General features: G+C 36.4%; 2 protein-coding genes and 1 pseudogene across 3 annotated transcripts; 1 reads left to right on the top strand and 2 right to left on the bottom strand.

Annotated features, from left to right (window-relative positions):
• Window positions 1-1194: 1194 nt before the first annotated feature.
• LOC114722799 (two-pore potassium channel 3-like) lies at window positions 1195-5879 on the bottom strand. Its single transcript, XM_028908899.1, has 2 exons — window positions 4506-5879; window positions 1195-1883 (listed from the first exon to the last, which is right to left on the bottom strand). The coding sequence occupies exons 1-2, from the start codon at window positions 5609-5611 to the stop codon at window positions 1733-1735; spliced, it is 1257 nt and encodes a 418-aa protein (XP_028764732.1). The 5' UTR covers window positions 5612-5879; the 3' UTR covers window positions 1195-1732.
• A 2806-nt stretch (window positions 5880-8685) lies between these two features.
• LOC114722814 (DNA-binding protein DDB_G0278111-like) lies at window positions 8686-12470 on the bottom strand. Of its 2 annotated transcripts, none has more exons than XM_028908915.1 (8): window positions 12284-12470; window positions 11568-11633; window positions 11423-11472; window positions 11209-11273; window positions 10479-10570; window positions 9450-9521; window positions 9301-9365; window positions 8686-9034 (listed from the first exon to the last, which is right to left on the bottom strand). In XM_028908915.1, the coding sequence occupies exons 1-7, from the start codon at window positions 12284-12286 to the stop codon at window positions 9327-9329; spliced, it is 387 nt and encodes a 128-aa protein (XP_028764748.1). In that variant the 5' UTR covers window positions 12287-12470; the 3' UTR covers window positions 8686-9034; window positions 9301-9326. The 2 variants fall into 2 exon arrangements, with proteins under 2 accessions (XP_028764748.1, XP_028764747.1); XM_028908914.1 differs by having other exon boundaries at window positions 8816-9186.
• A 2382-nt stretch (window positions 12471-14852) lies between these two features.
• On the top strand, window positions 14853-18104 carry LOC114722969 (uncharacterized; annotated as a pseudogene).
• The last annotated feature ends 9 nt before the right edge of the window (window positions 18105-18113 follow it).

Genomic DNA, 18113 nt, shown 5'->3' with positions numbered 1-18113 from the left:
AGCAGATGAGAAGGATTGAAGAAGTCAAAAGGTTCAGATCAAATTTGAGGAAACTTCAAAACTTGTCAAAGATGTCAGGCTTTTCTAGCGAACTTGTTGGCCCTCCTCTTAAATGCACTATAACCCTGTTATTATAACGGTCATAGGGGCCTGCCCACTAAAATTAATTCCCACAGCACCTACTTTCCTATCGGAGAGTCAAGAGAATAATTCAAAATGCGGTTTTCTTTTTCTTGGCCATGAGTATAAGATGATTATAAGCTGAGCCCCCCTGTTTCTGAGTTATGGAACAGATATCAAGTCAAATAATGCATCTTCCAGTACGAAACAGGGGGATTATGAAATGAAATGAGGAATAAAAATTAATTCTCAAGTACAACATAATTTGTAGTTATAAATATTTAGGTAGGATGCAATTAAATAGCACCTTCAAACCATTTCCTCTAAGATCTTTGCATGATATAAGTGAAGCTTCAGGCGTTTCCCTGAATCAAGTTGTCTAAGTTCTATATCCTCAGATCTTATAAAACAGAGACAATGTTCAACAAAAATTCGTAATTGATCAACTTGTGGTCCTAGTGTCCTGCTATTTACCTTTGGATCTGTGGCACCATCTTAAACAAATGAGCAATTTTTTCTTCTTCTGCTTTGCTTCTATCTCCCTGAGCCAAAGAAAAATAAAATGAATGCAGGAAGCCTCACATGGAGATGCAGAAGTTAATGTCAGAGACAAATGAAAAAGGACGGATTCCGCGTACAACTACTTGATGGGGGAGCTTTGCCACCTATTGTGGTCCTGTCCTACTTAATTCAGATTAGTGTGATCCTGTTACCAAACGATCTAATCCAGAAAAGAAAACAAAGAAAGAAAGAAATGGGACAGGTATTCCGCGTACAGCTATGTATAGGCCTATGGAGGGGCAAAGAAGGATGGCTAAAGCAATCCTTGTCGAAAGTCAAAACAGATTATAAAACTGATTAAGTTGAACGAAGGATAGGTCCAGTACGGAATTTACGTTTGTGTTTGTCAGGAATGAAACGGTGGAGACAGACGTTATACAATGATTTTATATTAGAGGACAATGATTCAAGCCAAAATCTTTTTAACTTCAGTAATGGAAAAGGGAACGAGAAGTGATATTGAATACAAATTATTTTATATTTGTACTTAGTGATTAACAATCACAGGAATAATTTAACCCAAACAAAAAAAATACTTATATAAATGAATATCAGGAGAAGTATACTATTCAATAGCTGTGAGAAGTATCACTTCTTTTAAGCAATTTCAAAATATATACAATCCTAACGACAGAGAAGCACACCAGCAATAATGCATATGGATAAACTCAGCTCATTAGACATAGATTTCTTACAAAATAATAAGTGCCTCAAACTACGAGTACCCCTTCGTGATTCGCAAGCCATCTCTGATAAACTAGACATTTCTACTAGTAAAGCAAAGAAAGGTAAACTTCTTCCTCCAGTCATTCGGAAAATTACACCTAACCCCGACGGAATGCTTCTTGTTCGGCAATCACATTCCGCAAACGCTTCATCTAGTTGAGATAGGGTGAGAAAGCAATCACCAACAAGCAGCTTGAGAATATAATGTGTGTGTGTGTGTATCTCCCTGAACTGAAAATACCCCACATGGAACTTGAGAATCTAATATCCCTCTTTTCAACGGATGCCACGGTAGAATAGGATTGATTAATCAAACTGAAGCTGTTTAGCAATTTTGACCCTCCATGAGATCAGCTAGAGTTATTTTTCCACAGTTGCCGGAATCTATCTTATCAAATTTCTCACCAATCAGCAAAATGTCTTTATCTGACACTTTCCCCATCTCCTTGAGCTTGTAAATAACATATTCTGATTTACTGCAAGAGAAACAGCAAATGCTTGTCAACAATCCCTGACAATGCAATGAGGCAAAGCTGAAAGTGCCAGAACAAGCAGAAAATCAGTATACAAGACAATTATTTAACAATTTCCTCTTTCTCCCATCTGAAACAGAGAATGAAACAGTCTCATGCAAATTATAGGTGCCAACCATCCAGGGAAGTGAGAGCAATAGAAGAGCTAAGTAAAAACGATTTATCAAACTTGATATCATGATTACGGCAACAATGCATTAAAAAGGCTAATTATATGACTTTGTTAATGCAATAAAGCAAACTCAATAATTATGATCCAACCATAAAATAGATCTACCTATTACATAGATCCCATTAAACTGATAACCAACAACCATCATGAATGCTAATTATAGCGTTCTAGAAAACTATATTTTGTTGATTATGTTTCCCCTCTAGAATAAAAATGGGATGCCTTTAATAATAGCACTAAACACTTACTTTCATTACACACACACACACACTGAAGCCTAAATTTAAAATCATTCTTGTCAATCACCGATTCTCTAAGCAGAAGCTAGCACTGAGGGAAATTTATGTGAAACTAATCCTATCATATGTCTTTTTGTGCACATGCAATACCAAAATTTTAATTTTAAGCATGTTTAATCCACGTTTTGGAGTTCCATAAGCAGTCCAGCTTCTCCCTACTAAACTGGGAAAATAACTTTCTACTCTAAATCTGCCTAAGCACGCCTTTTCTGCAAGACCTCCAAACCTGAAGAAAAAAATATATATCATAGGAATTGTACACAACTTGACCTTGATCATAACGTTTAGCTGTTTGACATTTCATACTTACAACTTATGAACCCACCAAGCATCCAAGCTTGGAGAAGTAGCAAAAATAAATGGACCTCCCAAAGCTGCAACTGCAAACAATAACTGATCCAAAACCTTAAAATCGAGAACTCACTGGAATTAATCCTGCTTAAATCTGCAGTCCTCCGAACACTAAATTAAAAGTATAACAAAACATGTAGTTGTCCATCCTCTATTTTCCTCTCAAAATTTTAAACACACTACTCTCTTCCATAAACTTGTCTATCCAAGTGCAGTTCTCCAAAGCCTATTACCACAATACTAGTCATTGTTGTATTTGCAATGGTTACCAATGATCTGTGTAAACCTAACTTGCGCAGGCAGTATAATCGGGCAAAATGAAGTTTACCAAGTTACTCTGAAAACATGCCATATCAACAACTGTTTATTGCAAAATATGAGTATAACATCCCAAAAATTTACTTAATTGAGCTGGTTCAGCAACGCAGGACATATTCTCTTTTCATGTTTTTCACTTTGCCTATTAGTTCCATGTTATATGATATGTGCTTGTTAATCCCTCCCTCTATCAAGAAATATTCCGGATCTTAATAACAAGACGGCCTCAATGACAGTGACATTGAGGTAGCCAAGAAGGGGAATATTTCAACAATAGTAGAACCACTTAAAAGTAAGTTTCGATTGGCATGTTATGTCTTCTACTACTAGTTTAATTACTCAGGCCAGGCTGATTCAGCTAAACACTATACCAAGACAGAAAAGCAGAATGCAAGACAGCAACTTGTTCCCTTCAGAGATAGAGGAGTACAAGAACCTCTAATGTATAAAGTTACTGTTCTAAGGTAAACCAAAAACATAATGAAGAGACACAGTTTAACACAAAAACTTACTGTCACAATAACATAATTGATCAGAAGATCTGATAGCCACTTTATTAGAATATAAAGCATTTAGACCACTTGAATCACTAGCCCAAGCATAAAAAACAAACTTCCCAGCTAATATACACATTATAACATCCCAGATTTGATAAATAGAACATGAAGAGACTTAAGAACCACATACCAAGACATTATAAACCAGAACAACCATATAAAACCAACTTCTTAAAATATCTGAAGATTCCATCTCTTCAGAGAATTCTAAAAATAACAAGATCTGTGAAATTAAAATCTTATGATAATCTTAAAAGATGCCACTATTTCCAACATCATGCCTCGATCTAAAATTCTTATTTAGCATGTCCACACCTCACCCAGCACTGGTGTCGATCGGCTCCTACCTCTTGAATATTAACTATACATTGCAACATGTCACCTCACTTCAATATATGTACTCAGAGAACTAATTAATGACGTTTAAGATTTAATTAAAACATGAAAGGAAGGGTTTTGGTTTCTATTCAAGTCAATTTATAACTTTTTCCTTTTTTTTGCTTTCATACCATCTTTAAATTATCCAACGTGAGTATAAGCTATGTGCACATTGCAGGTAGTCAATTTTTAATGTTGATATTTGGCGCATATGGTGTATGGTTATATGTATCAGCTAGAAAAGGAAAAGATTACTTTAAAGAGAACAGAACAAAGTGAACCATTGTTAATAAGAAGAATCAACAGTTCTGAATGTCTTAAAGTACAAGCAACATAATAGAAACCTATGGACTATGAATACCAACTCCATTTCTTATCAAGGACTACTCATTTGCACTTCACTTTCTAAAGACCAACTTGCACTTAAAATGACTCATATCTAATTAAAACAATGAAAGTTTCTGAAAGATGAACATGTAAGAGAGCATACCTCACAAAGCCATTATTGTCTATATCTGCAGCAAGAAACTCAGAAACAGTCATATCCTGACCAAGAATCCAGTTTGCCATTTTCCTGTGTCGCTTATCCACTCTTGCCTCGGCCAAATACAGGAATGCCCGGGCCACTGCAAGCGTTGATACAAGTAACCATATTGCAGCAAAGATGCGACCAGGCAATGTCTTGAATGCATGGTCCCCATACCCAACAGTTGTCACGGACATAACTGAAAGATAAAAAGAATCCAACAACCCGAGCCCTTCCACAAAATGCATAACCCCAAAACCAATTCCAATACAAAGGACGACAACCCCCAATGCTAAAGACACCTTCAACCTAATCCTCATTCTCCCTTTCTTCACATCTATTATATATGATCTCGCATCCTTCTCAAGTCCAACCTTAGTCTTCACCGCTTGGAGCAAGTGATTCTCTTGCAAATCAAGAACATAACTGACCATACCACTGAGCAGTATGTCAATAAACCCAAAACCCACCAATACAAACAATATAGAAAACAGTTTTGTTGCTGTACTATTTGGAGTAATATCACCATAGCCTATTGTACACATTGTCACTATACAAAAATATAAACCGTCTATAACAGGATGAGTCTCAGTTGCTGAAAAATTATGACGATTGAACCAATAAATAACCACCCCCAATGACAAATACACCATAAGAAGAATAACAGCTTGGCGAACAATCGACTGGGAACCAAATTGGGGTCTAACAACTTGGCCCTGGTGATTAACACCGCTGATTACCGCCATAGCCGGGGCAGTTTTGGAGCGATGAAGATTAGTTTTGTGACTAGGATAATTGGGGTCAGTAAGCCAAGACTGTTGGGGTTGTGTATCTTGAGGGTCCTCTGAAGAAGAGGAGGGTCTTGGGGAGTTAAGGGTAAGTGTTAAGGCCTCGAGCAAGGGGGACGAACCTGTGGGGGAAGAAGGGCCAAAGATAAGTCGGTCCTTAATCGCCGAAGGGGTAAGAGGAACAACGACCTCATCGTGCTCCGGTAAAGGGCATAGCAGCGATGGTGGTGGCGGAGGCTTCTTCCTGGGACTAGCATATGGGAGCAGAGGCTCTTTCTCCATACTGGTCGGCCTCAAAACTGCTCTTCGGTTCACAAGAATCCCGGTTACTACGAGAAGGCAAACGGAGGCGGTTTTAAGATGCCGAAACACGTTTCAACAAGCGATTCAATCATTCAATTCATGAACTTAGCAGAAAGTGCTAGTAGAAGAATACATAGCATTAAGTAGTTCCGCGAAAAAAGGAAATTTGGCTTGTCGTCACACAATTGGTCTTCGATGAAGACGAAGGTTGATACGGAAAACGCAAAACGTCAATGATTAATTGAATTTGGGGGGCAAATTAAAGACAAAGAAAACAAGCATGAAATGAAGATAAGTACGGAGTTTACTCCACTGTTGTTCAGTAAAAAGATTATGAATTTAAGGACCGGATTCAGATCGAATCCTCCAAGGTCAATACTACGTGTCACAATCAGACGCTAACTAGTGGCGCGTGACGTTTCTCTTTGATCATGCATCCTCCGACCTGGCCCGTTCCAACAGGAGAGCGAGACAGGATTTGACTTTTGCTTTTCTTTTTCTTTTTCTTTTTTTAAAGGGGGGACTAAAAATTATGCTTGCATTACACGGAGAATATGATCGTGCCGGTAATTTACAATTTTACATCCTATTGTTATGCACATTTTTTCCTATTTCTCAATAAAGTATAAACCTTCATTTTCTTAAATATTAAAAATACCAATAACGAGTGAGAAAAAAAATGTAATGATGAGTTTTTAATGGAATAATGGCGTATTTTCCACTCTACCTGTAATAATGGACATTGAAAAATAATCCCTACCAATAACTTGTAATTAACATGCCGTGAAAAAGGTGCAATGAATCGATGTCATTAAATATAAAATATAAAGTTTTTTATGAGTTTCCATTTATAAATAAAATTATTTTTAATATTTCATGCAATATAGGAGAATTGTATTGGATAGTCCTTATGAAAATAGAAGGCAAAAATGGACCCGCAAAAAAAAAAAAGGAGACAAAATGTAAGTTAATGAAACATGATTTGGATCCGAAATTTTAATTTGTTTTCTTTATTTCATTAAGAAAATATGCAAACTTCTGTGAAACAGACTATTATGAATTCCATTAGCATATTATCTTATTCTCGCATCTTCTCTTACACGTTTGTTTTGATTAATAATCAGTTAAATCCTTGTTGGCATAAAAAAAAAAAATCAGTTAAACTTAAATCCTTAAGTAAGACCTTGTGTGGGGTTTGATTAGGTACCTTAATAGGCAACTTCTACAATTTATTGTAAATTTTTTATGCTATATTTATGGTATTAATAGTATCGATATTAATTCATGCATCTTTTTACATTGATTTGTCTTTTTATATTTCACATTAAGTTCCTGCATCTTCCAGATGATTTTCATGCTAAGTTCGCGAATAAGGTTTATTCTGTTTTAGTATGTGGATTTTAAGGCCATTTATAATAATAAAAAAATTAATATTTCTTTTAAGCGATGCATTATAATTTTTTCTACCAACAATTATGTCAACTTTTTTTCTATATTTATTGACAGAAAAAAACTTGTTTATTGATGAAAAAAAATGTTCCACATTAAAAAAAAAAAAGTACTATTCTCTTGAAAAACTTAATATTCTAATAAATAATACTCCTCCGGTCCTAATTATAAGACCCAATTGACTTATTTGAGGAGATTAAGGAAGTAAGTTAAGTTGGTTATTTATAATAAATAAGTGTTGTCATTCCTAAAATATCCTTGCTAATTAAGTATATTGGCTAAAACTATCATTATTAGAAGGATTATCTTGGAAAAAAATACATAAATATAAGTAACCAAATGGATTGGGGTCTTATAATAAGGACCGGAGGAGTAGTTTTTTTTTGTGCGTGTCATTGGTCAACTGGATGCCAGTTCAAAAGAATCAAAACATACTTGATATGGCTGGTTATGGCTGGCAGACGGCCCTCTTCCTTCGCGGTCAATTTTCAGACATTCCTATATATGCGCGTTAATCTGAATGCTTGATCATGATGTCCATTTCCATTAGCAAGTTTTATAATAAAATCATGAACAGCTCAATGATTCATTAACAAACCAACTCCACGACATGCCCAATTTATTCCTACTTCCAGTTTAAAGTATAAGATAAAGTTTATCTATTTATATTTATCAAGAAATTAGTTAAAATCAGTTTAAAACAATAAATATGTAAAACATGTATTTTTTTAAATACATCATTATTAATAAAAAAATAGTGAGAGATATATAAATGGATTAAAGAGGAAAAAATATGGGGTAAAATTAAAAAAAAAAAACTCATTAAATATTTAGACAAAAGTAAATATTATCTTATTAAAAAAATCAAATCCCTCTAACAAAATTTAGCTTATATTTTAATTCAGAGGAGTATTATTATTATTACTATTACTACATAAAATGTTCGCAACTTCGGCGTTAGAATGTTTGCCCTCCCTTCTATAGAGGTGACTCCAAGGCTACAACAGTGCCATCTGATGCCCATGGGAACTATTTCCAACCAATAATAACATTATGCTCTCCAGGTCTTAATTTCAAGAACTGCCTAGAAAGCTTATTTTAATAAAAATTTTAATTCATTTTATCTCTTATATTTGTCATGTTCTTAAAATTAATTTATTTAACCTATATACTAATATATAATCTAATCTACCAAATTTGAGTGACTCTTGCATAATTGAGACGGTGAGCAAGTGATGAGTTGTAATGATATCACACTAGATTCGAGCATACAAATCGGAAAACCAGACCTCACCCCTACATTAAAATAATAAACGCAATTATGCAGAAGACAAAATCATACGCAGCTCAAGATACGTTAACCTGGCACCGTAGTTAAGCCAAGGCCCTAATCAGATTCTTGAAGGCTATTATTAGAATAAAATTAATTCAATCATAATTTTTTATTTTTGTCCGCAGAACTCGAGATATTTCTCATTTATAAAATTATTTTATGTGATTTCTCATCTTATTTCATTCCATTCCACATGAGAAATGGAACAAAGCTATTGCGTGACATCAACACTACGATAGGTCTGTTCGGCTCAAACGGAGATTCGAGTTTGGATACGCATAAACCTAAAATAATGATACCAGTGAATTAATCCGGAGATTGACCTCAGATAAGCAAACAAGCTATGAGCCCAATCGGCTATAAACATATGAAAGCAGATTTGTGCCATTCATGTCAGGTCACAACCTTAGAAGGAGAAATCTCCATGTCTCCCGTGGATCCAATCTGTTCACAAGCTCTCTTCATAGACTTAACCTGTTGGTACGTTTGCTGACTAGTAAATGGGCATCACCCAAACAGGCATCAACAACCAGAGCTGTAAAATTATTCTTGCTCATCTCCAAGTCTCGCCAAGCCCGAACAGCTTGCAGTCATTTGTGATTATTACATCTAAAAAGGTTCTGTGAAGAGAGCACTGAATGTTAAGTAATCTATATATCTCAGGTCATGTGTACGTAACCATAAATTTAGCAGATGCCACCCACAAGATAGATATTGTCATACATATGAATGTGACCGGTTACAAATGAAAACTCTTCCAGAGTAATTCGAACTGGCAAGGGGCAAAAATTCAAAATCATAAACTGAAACATATATGTCTTGCAACTCAAACGATATACTGTGTGGTTAAATGCACAATAAAGCATCGTATTAACACTCAGCACACCTTTCGAAGGGATATCATAGCAACAGCTAATCATCATCATCAAGGACACTGCGACGCCTTTGTATCTGAAAATGTAACAAGATGTATAACACAGCGGTAATTATACCTAATTTGAAAAAGAATGGGATAGCCAGTAGTCTACAACTTACAGTAACTTTCGTCTGCTTGGTTGTTTGGTTGTTTATCTGCTCCAGCAATGATATGAGTCTTTCTTCAGAAACCTGCACATGCCATTAAATAGATAAAATGCCCTACTCTAATTCCTCACACGCAATACACTTCAACTTCCAAATGGATCTGATCTTATTTATTCTCTTTTCTTCTCAATTGATTACTACAAAATGAGCCTCTTCAAAGAAAGGAATAGAAACGAATGATGTAGGCCATGACAACGTTAGGTTTAGAAAAGAATAAGAAAAAAATTATTTTTATATTTTGCTAACTAAAACTAATGGACTTGAATAATGATGTCAATGCAACGGGCGTTTAACCCGGAGAATTTCAGGTTTTCCTACAATCAGAAATCTGATGACCTCCTCAATGATGAGGCAGCTTCTTGAACTATGGTGATGGCCAAAGCTTCATCATGTCCAATCATGGCAGTGGCTCTATAGAGTTCAAGACCCACTGCTCAATAGCCTGCTAATCAAATGCATTTTTGTCCTCACATTTTGATTCACCGCAAACTTTTCCCCCTCCAAGTTTTAGATGGACTTTGTCAAATTACAATTCTTTTAACACTAAAACTAGTAAGCAAACAGGACCTAAATTACTTTCCTACATTTTCCTACTACGTTCAAAATGTTATTCCTTTTCATCTAAAATTGAAGTGTGCCAGTAGGCTTAAACCTTCACCATCATCAAACAGAGCAGATAATTTATAACCATAAATGAAAATGTAGTTACTTGTCATGAAATATTAAACATACTCAATAACACAAGCCGCTTGTTTAGAATACAATCGACAGTTTACTATCTTTTGCAAGTTTTAATTAGTGTCAACCACAAGACATAGCATGGCACTATAGATTGATCAACATTTCTCAGCATCAAAGATTGTAGAATGATTGGTTGCACAAGAGTTACAACGGAGATCAAAAGGATGGAAAATATAGAAATAGAATCATCATTAGAATAAGAAGTAGAGAAGTTGCGGCAAATGACAAGATCCAAAGTACCTTTTCTGTTATCTGCCCCATTTGAGCAGCTCTCAATATGACATCTTCAACACCTCTTGCTTTCTCAGGTTTCACCAAAGCAATTCGAGCAACTACATATAATGATAGCACAAACAAGAAAGATATAAAAGCGTCAATTACATGCAGAATATAAAGGAAAAGATCAAAACGTAAATAGCAAATTAGCATGCTATCGTAAACAATGGAACATACAAATGTACGATACAATAATACATTATTCTAAGTGAGGGGAGGAAGGATGACAGCAGAGAATGAGAGAGAAAAGCTCATCTTGAAACAAAGAATGGCTCTATTGCCAGTGACATCTTTAATGAGCGGTTTTGTAACATCGTTTTGACTAAAGTTTTGAAGGTAATCTCATCCATGAATATAACCCATTTTAGATGCCTTTTTTTTTCATCTTAAAAAAAATGTCTTTTATTTTCTTGCCCCTAAATGCGATGATTTCTTACCGCACTTCCCCCAAATTGTCTCAACATAGATATAACTAAATTATACAACCGCCAATTGCATCCAAGTAAAAGTAGCACTTTCAATCTTCTGTCAGACCCTCTGTAGAGTAGCATTGAACAGACTATCAAATAAAGTTGCTTCTATAACAATTATCAATTAAAGGATCAAACCAAAACCGGAAGGAAGATTTAGTGCTCTTTAATAGATAAAAAGTGACTAGACAAACAAGAATCCAAAAATTCAGGTATAAACTTACGTCTTTCTCGAGCCTCAGCAGACAATATCTGACTGAGCATCATTTGTCTTCGCTCCTCCGCCTCCCTAAATAAATTGTTTTCTCGTTTAGGTGAATAATCTTTCATCCCAAAAACATTAAATGCAGAAAAGGAAAAAATATTTCAAATATAATTTATAGAACGAAGAAGAAAAGCTCGTGTAATTGTACAGCAATTTAGTATTAAGTGACTGACCTCTTAGCATCCTCCTGAGCCTTCTGCTGTTCAGAGTTTTGTTGACTTCCCTGATAACAATAATGACATGACCAGCAACATCAATATACAATATACTTTCTCTCTTATAGGACTGAGTAAATTTAAAGCCCTAGTGACCACTAACCATGCCTTGCTGAGCCATAAGCTCCTGCATCCTTCTCTTTCTGATTGCTTCTAACTCAGGATCAGCCTGAAAAACAGTAAGTAGCTTTATTAACTAATCTGGAAGAAGTATGAAACTAGGAACCCATAAACCAAAACGTTGAAGCACAAGTCAGTAGAGGGGTGCACTTTGACAGAGATACAAGGTTTGACTAATTTTTCAGGGCTGCCTCACGAGTAATTACAGTTCAAAGGTGGTAGACCAGAGAACAACAAGAATATTAACTAAGAGAAGCCCAATAAACAAAATGCAGAGCACCATGAAATCCAAAGTTTGCAATTCCACATAGGGATCATCTCAATTCTTTGAGATTTCAAAGTTCAAGGTTTCTAAGGTCCGTAGCTCTTATTCAAGCTCAAAAACTCGTAAAGAAACTATCAAACTAGTTTAACACCGATATCAAGCGTCATAATCTCCGCCACCAAATTACCAAAGAAGACATCCAGCATGTAAACAGATCAGTGCTAACCCCCCCACCCCACCCCACCCCAAAAAAAAAACGAAGTCTACTCATGTCAACACGACATGTTTAGGTCAGAAAACATTCAAAATTCGGAAAGAGGATAAATCCTCAACACCCTGATGCAGAGTCCCTCCGTTTTCAGGGGAAATAAAGCAGAAAAATCAGGGGAAATAAAGCAGAAAACGATATAAACGGTTCCATTCATTGAACGCACCATTGGTAAGCTAAGCAGAGTAAACCCTAGAGAACCGAAAGTGAACTTCCCGATTCACCACCTAGGACGAGTAGTAGGATGGAGCAACCTCCTCACCAACTGAACCACGAAAGGCCTTTTGTTTAGAGATCGCGTTTGTAATACGCGATTGCCCTTTTGTTAAAAGATCGCGTTTGCCTTTGTCAGAAGTCAGAATTCAAACAGAGAGCCTATCGGGTGTCGTGGCAAGCGACCATCGTCCATAGCTCTACACGTGAGAGACCTCGGGCGTTATTTGAATGGGCCCACTCTATCGGCCCACTATGAATCTCGCCAGCTAATGGGCCTTCCATTGCGCAACTCTGCTAATGGGTTTGGTGCATGCTCCTTATTATTTGTTCGGGAACAAAAAATAACATCTGTATCCAAAAAAAAAAAGTCAACCTCTCGGACGTTTTTTTTTTCCATAACTGAATATATTGGGTTCAATGCATGTAACAAAAATTAAAGGAAAAATCACCAAAAAAAAACTTAAAAATTAAAAAATTACATACAGACCTGTTCATAAAAATTGTTGTCATTTACTATTAATTATTGTCAAAACCCATACTAATGTTGTAATGGTCCCTTCCAAAATTAAAATGATAACTATTAATTGTCTCTATAAAAAAATGATATTTTTTGCCAACAAAAAATGATATTAATTGGTTATAATTATTGTTAAAAATGATTAATTAGTTTTATGCATTTTCTCTTTTATCTTTTTCAGGAACAACTAAATATATATATATATATATATATATATATATATAAGATATACGTAACTAGCAATTAATTTAAGTAGCGGCTTTAATCAGTAAATTGAATCATTGTTCAAACGGGGAAAGACATGTTCATGGACTTGTCTCAGGATTGGTCAGGCTCAGTGAGAAATTAGATTGAACTGGATGATTTTCACGAAATAAGTGTATAGTAAATTTGAACGAATGATCGAATTTTCTTGATACTGGATTTAACCTCTAAGGAGGCCCAAACAAAGAAAGACACAAATTGTTTTTTTTTTGGGCAGAGAAGACCCGTGATTTGAGAGCAAAGAGATTTTTGTGATGCTGTGATAATGCAGCCTGCATTAAAGACAGATAACAACATTAAATAGTCATGCGCATTATTTTGCCAAATGCTTGTGGTTGGTAAATAGACTCCTAGAAGTGCTTTAAAAAGTGTTTATGTGAGTCAGGATAAAACCCATCTATGTATCTGAAAATCCGTAAAATTATCCAAACACTCTGTTTCTTAGATGAATGAATGAGATTTTGAGCAAAGAAAGCAGAGAAGGTGACAAGTATGAGATGAGAGGACCTAAACGCCCTAAATTCATATGCATCCTCAGTTTTTTTCTAGCTCAGGATTGCCTTCTCTTTTCTTCAATTCCGATGTCCTCAACCTCAACCATATTTCACTCTAAATTTATTAATTAATAATAATACAAATACATTTACATACTTAACCAACCTCTGCTAAGTAATGACTAGTTGACTACCCTCCCCTGCTCTTCTCATTCTTTATTTTTTCCCCCTTCTTTTTCTTGTATAAAAGACAGTTTTATTAAAAACTAAGTAAAACAATATATAAAAAGGATTTCAACAGTTAACATATCAAGAAAGGTAACCATGAAGCCCAATAATAAAATATTAAAAAAAAAACAAGTACATATATAGAAACGTAAAACAGAGAGTAAAAACATAGAGGTAGCAAAGTGCAAAAAGAAACTTGAATGTAATAATAGGTTCGCAGTTTAACCTAGTAGAGAACATCCCAGAACAAGTTTCTTGTCCCGCATCAACTAACCTAACTCCATGCATGGTTACTCTGAAGGCTCAAACAATCATGGAAAGAGTATCGACAAGCACACGTGTAAAACCATTCTCGTAAGTTAACATTACCACGAGACATGAATACAACTCATGATCTCATGACATCTACACCATTTGAGGTGTTGAAAAAGAGGAATTTTTTCTTCTACTTGGCTTACATGTACCTTGTAAATTAAAAACTAGATTGAGATTTAATCCTTTTATAAGATATTAAATCTCAATAATTTTAAATAATAGGAATGAAACGTGAAGAGAGGAAAAAAAGAACAAATAAAATAAAAGATTCAAATCCGATCCGTACCCTCCCTCTGGGCTGAAATCTCAAACCCAATTTGTGAAGATCATATATGGTCTTCAAACCATTGTAGATCCAGATTCACATCAACTTTGTCCCCCCCCCCCCAAGGTATAGCAGGGGAGATTTTATGATTCAAATATCAGAGTGTTTGAAAATTTGAATTTCATATATTTAAAGATTAACAATAAAATCCGTTAAATTTACTAATACGCAGCAAGTTATTTAAATATCTTACACTGCCTATAAAATTAACCGTATAATCCTCCGGTAAGAAACGTTTAATCCACAGTCAATGCTTGCGCGGCAGAATCGTTTCCTCTTTCTTTTTGTTTTTACATGGCATGACCACTGAATCATTACTCAAATCTCTCCGTCAACATCACTCTTTCTTTTTGCTAGTTTAGTCAAAACCTGAAGAAACTAAACAAATCCCATTTGAAGCTAATAACAAGGTCCTCTGGCTTCCAATTACCGAAGCAGACCTGCAGGTGTCAGGGACTCACTCACCGATACATAAGGCAAATCCAGAGACCTCAGCTGAGGAAATGGGCTTCACAATGGGTCTGAATCTTGTTCTTCTCGTCGCTATGGTGGCCACCAATATCCTCGCCCTCTACCACCTCACCGCCTCCTCGTTTCAGCCTCCCAGTTCCCCGAAAACGACTCAACATGTTCCCGATCAGCTCCTCCATCAACTCCATACGATACGCGCCACCGTGAATCGACTCACGCGCCTTCAGCAGTCATCTGGGAGTGACAATCCTGCTTCCGCCACTAAACCCACTGTCCCTTCAGATCTCTTGTTGTACTCTCGTTTGGCTCCTATAGCTTCGGCTTGCCATAACTACCCTGAGCTCCTGCACAAGTACATGAGCTACACTCCTTTCTCGCTCTGCCCTTCAGATTCCGACCTCGCTGAGACTCTCATTCTCCGCGGGTGTCACCCTCTTCCTCGCCGGCGATGTTTCACTAGAACCCCACAAAAACCTACTTCTTCTCTTCCACATAACCCCTTCCCTTCGTCGCTCCCGAGCTCCAATGTTATCTGTTATCTGGGATAAGTACTCCTGCAAAAGCTTTGATTGCCTCAACCGCTTCAATCCAATATGGGTTTCGACCTATCTCAAGAGAGCTCCAAATTCATGAGCTACAAGACCGAATTGGATCTCCCGCTCCCACAATTGATGCAAATCGCAAAATCGGCGAAATCTGTTCTCCGTTTAGGTCTCGACATCGGTGGTGGCACGGGGACCTTTGCTGCGAGAATGAAGCTGCATAATGTGACGATAGTGACTACAACCATGAACGTGGCCGCGCCATACAGTGAGGCCGTGGCGCTGAGGGGGTTGGTGCCGCTGCATGTGCCGCTGCAGCAGAGGCTGCCATTGTTCGATGGTATTGTGGATCTTGTTCGATGCGGTCGCGCAGTAAACCGGTGGATCCCATTAACGATGATGGAGTTTATGTTCTATGATGTGGACAGAGTATTGAGGGGCGGAGGGTATCTGTGGATAGATCAATTCTTCAGCAAGAGAGTGGACCTTGAAAATGTTTATGCCCCTTTGATTGGAAAGTTTGGGTACAAAAAGGTGAAGTGGGCGATCGGAAATAAGACCGATGCTACTGGGTTGAAGAATGGAGAGGTTTACTTGACTGCCTTGCTTCAGAAGCCTCTATCGAGATGAAGTTAAATACAGAGGTAGCGTGCTGTCCCTAATTGGAAGGTCCTTTCTGTATCTAACACCCATATACTTTAAGTACGTTAAATGAAAATTACGTGATTCATGACTAGCTTTTATATGCATTCGCCATTGCAATTTGATTACATTATGTTGTAAGTGAATAGAAGTTATCCGTATAATAAAACACGATAGTTCGGTTTGATAGACCAATTCATGGTGAGCTGAGTAGTTATTGAATGCTTTAATAAATAGGTGACTTAATTGGTTGAACTTTGAGGGTTTCTAGTTATTGGAAGGACCAAGTTGTCTTTCAACATGAAGCTGATGGAAATATTATGTAACAAACATTTACAACGGCCTGGGGCCTAAGGACTACTTTGCTGTTTTCAATGCGTTTGTCTGCCCAGACTATGTACTATTTCATTCAATTACCTTGGATCTTGATTAGTGGAGGTCTTGGTTTCACTGAAATTTTCCATGGAATACTTTGACTCAAGAAGTTATATGCTTCAGTATCTTTTACAAAGGACATCGTTTCAATGTAACCGGAATTTTAGACTTATCAGAGGGGAAGCCATCTGGGCATCTACTGTTGATCAGTCTGAAGAATCATGTCTATTTTCTGCCATTGTGCATGAAGTGCTTCTAAACCTTTTAACAATGAGTATAGTATGTGGGATTGTCTATCATTTGCTTTTTCCAGAAGTTTGCCTCTCAAACTTCTAGACTCGTGGGGGAACAGTTGTGTTACTCCGCAACTCTCTAATTTGTTGTGCTGAAGTGTTTTTGTTTTGGTTGCAGTTAGATGTATTATGTGAGGATGATATGATCAGAAGTTAATTTTCCTGATCTTGCCTATTCTAGACTTGTTCCTGGGACAATCAACCACTTCATGTTTACAGTTTGACGCAATTAATAAGGGGTTGGATAGATTTCCTCTCATGGAACTCCTCACAATTGCATGACATGATTAGATTCCTCTAACATTAGAAAGGAACATAACTCTAATTTTATCAAATAAAATAATAGGTAACAATCACAGTCGTTGCTCTTTAACCATCCATCTACTATTTTTAGTGAGCTCACGTTTATGAAGTTAGACGTAGTTCGATTCATGTGAGAATAGATCCTGGATTATGCTAGAATTTTAGGTAGACATGCATTTCAGATTACAGGAAGGCAGTTTGCACTAAAATGCATGGGCCTTACATTCTATGATAATCCTGGTAACTCTTGTTCATGTTTTGAGCAATTAATGTCGATATCATCTACTTACCAAAAAAAAAAATGTCGATATCATCTGGGGCTTTGCATGTCACCCCCACACTTCACTTCTTACAGAGGAGGAAAAGAGTTCCCCCTTTATAAGGGTCACTACTGTACGTTAGAATAGCATAAGCTTTAACAACTAGTTTAGCACGTGACTTTCTATCATTTGCTTTGACCTAAAGTTTAACAGTTTTTGAACCAAAAAAAAAAATAAAGTCAAAATTCACGAAACATTTTTTGTAATATCAAAGTCTGCATGATTTTTCAGTAGGTTCTGTACCGATGATAAATAATCATGTTATTCTGCAACTCCCTGCAATTTTGCTGTGCTTAGTAAGATTATGTTCTTGATTGCAGTTAGAGATTGGAGTATTTGATATGAGAAATTGTTTATCCTAATTTCCTTGCACCTTCTACCTCAGGCAGTTCGTGAAGAAATACTGATACCTACTGGGACGGATTGCTCTGGTTGCCGGTTGTAAACGTTGCGAAGGCATCCACTCAATGAAGGAAACTTAAAGCAAGATAAAATGGAATTGTATATCGATAGTGGTCTTGGGACAAATGGCGAAGGAAAATATGCCCAATAGACTTTTTTTTTTTTTGCTCATAGTTGTTTTTATTGTTATTTCAATTAATTGTTTAGAAATAAATTTTAGAAACGCCAATTGCCTGGTTAGCAATAATTTTTTAATACGATGGGTATTTTGAGGTTTGTCTTCAGTTGA

The sequence above is a fragment of the Neltuma alba genome, unplaced genomic scaffold, assembly GCF_004799145.2.
Source record: "Neltuma alba isolate B1F8T4 unplaced genomic scaffold, ASM479914v2 tig00012116_pilon, whole genome shotgun sequence".
NCBI classification, from domain to species: domain Eukaryota; kingdom Viridiplantae; phylum Streptophyta; class Magnoliopsida; order Fabales; family Fabaceae; genus Neltuma; species Neltuma alba.
The sequence above is the reverse complement of the archived record's forward strand: the minus strand, read 5'-3'. Positions and strand labels throughout refer to the sequence as shown.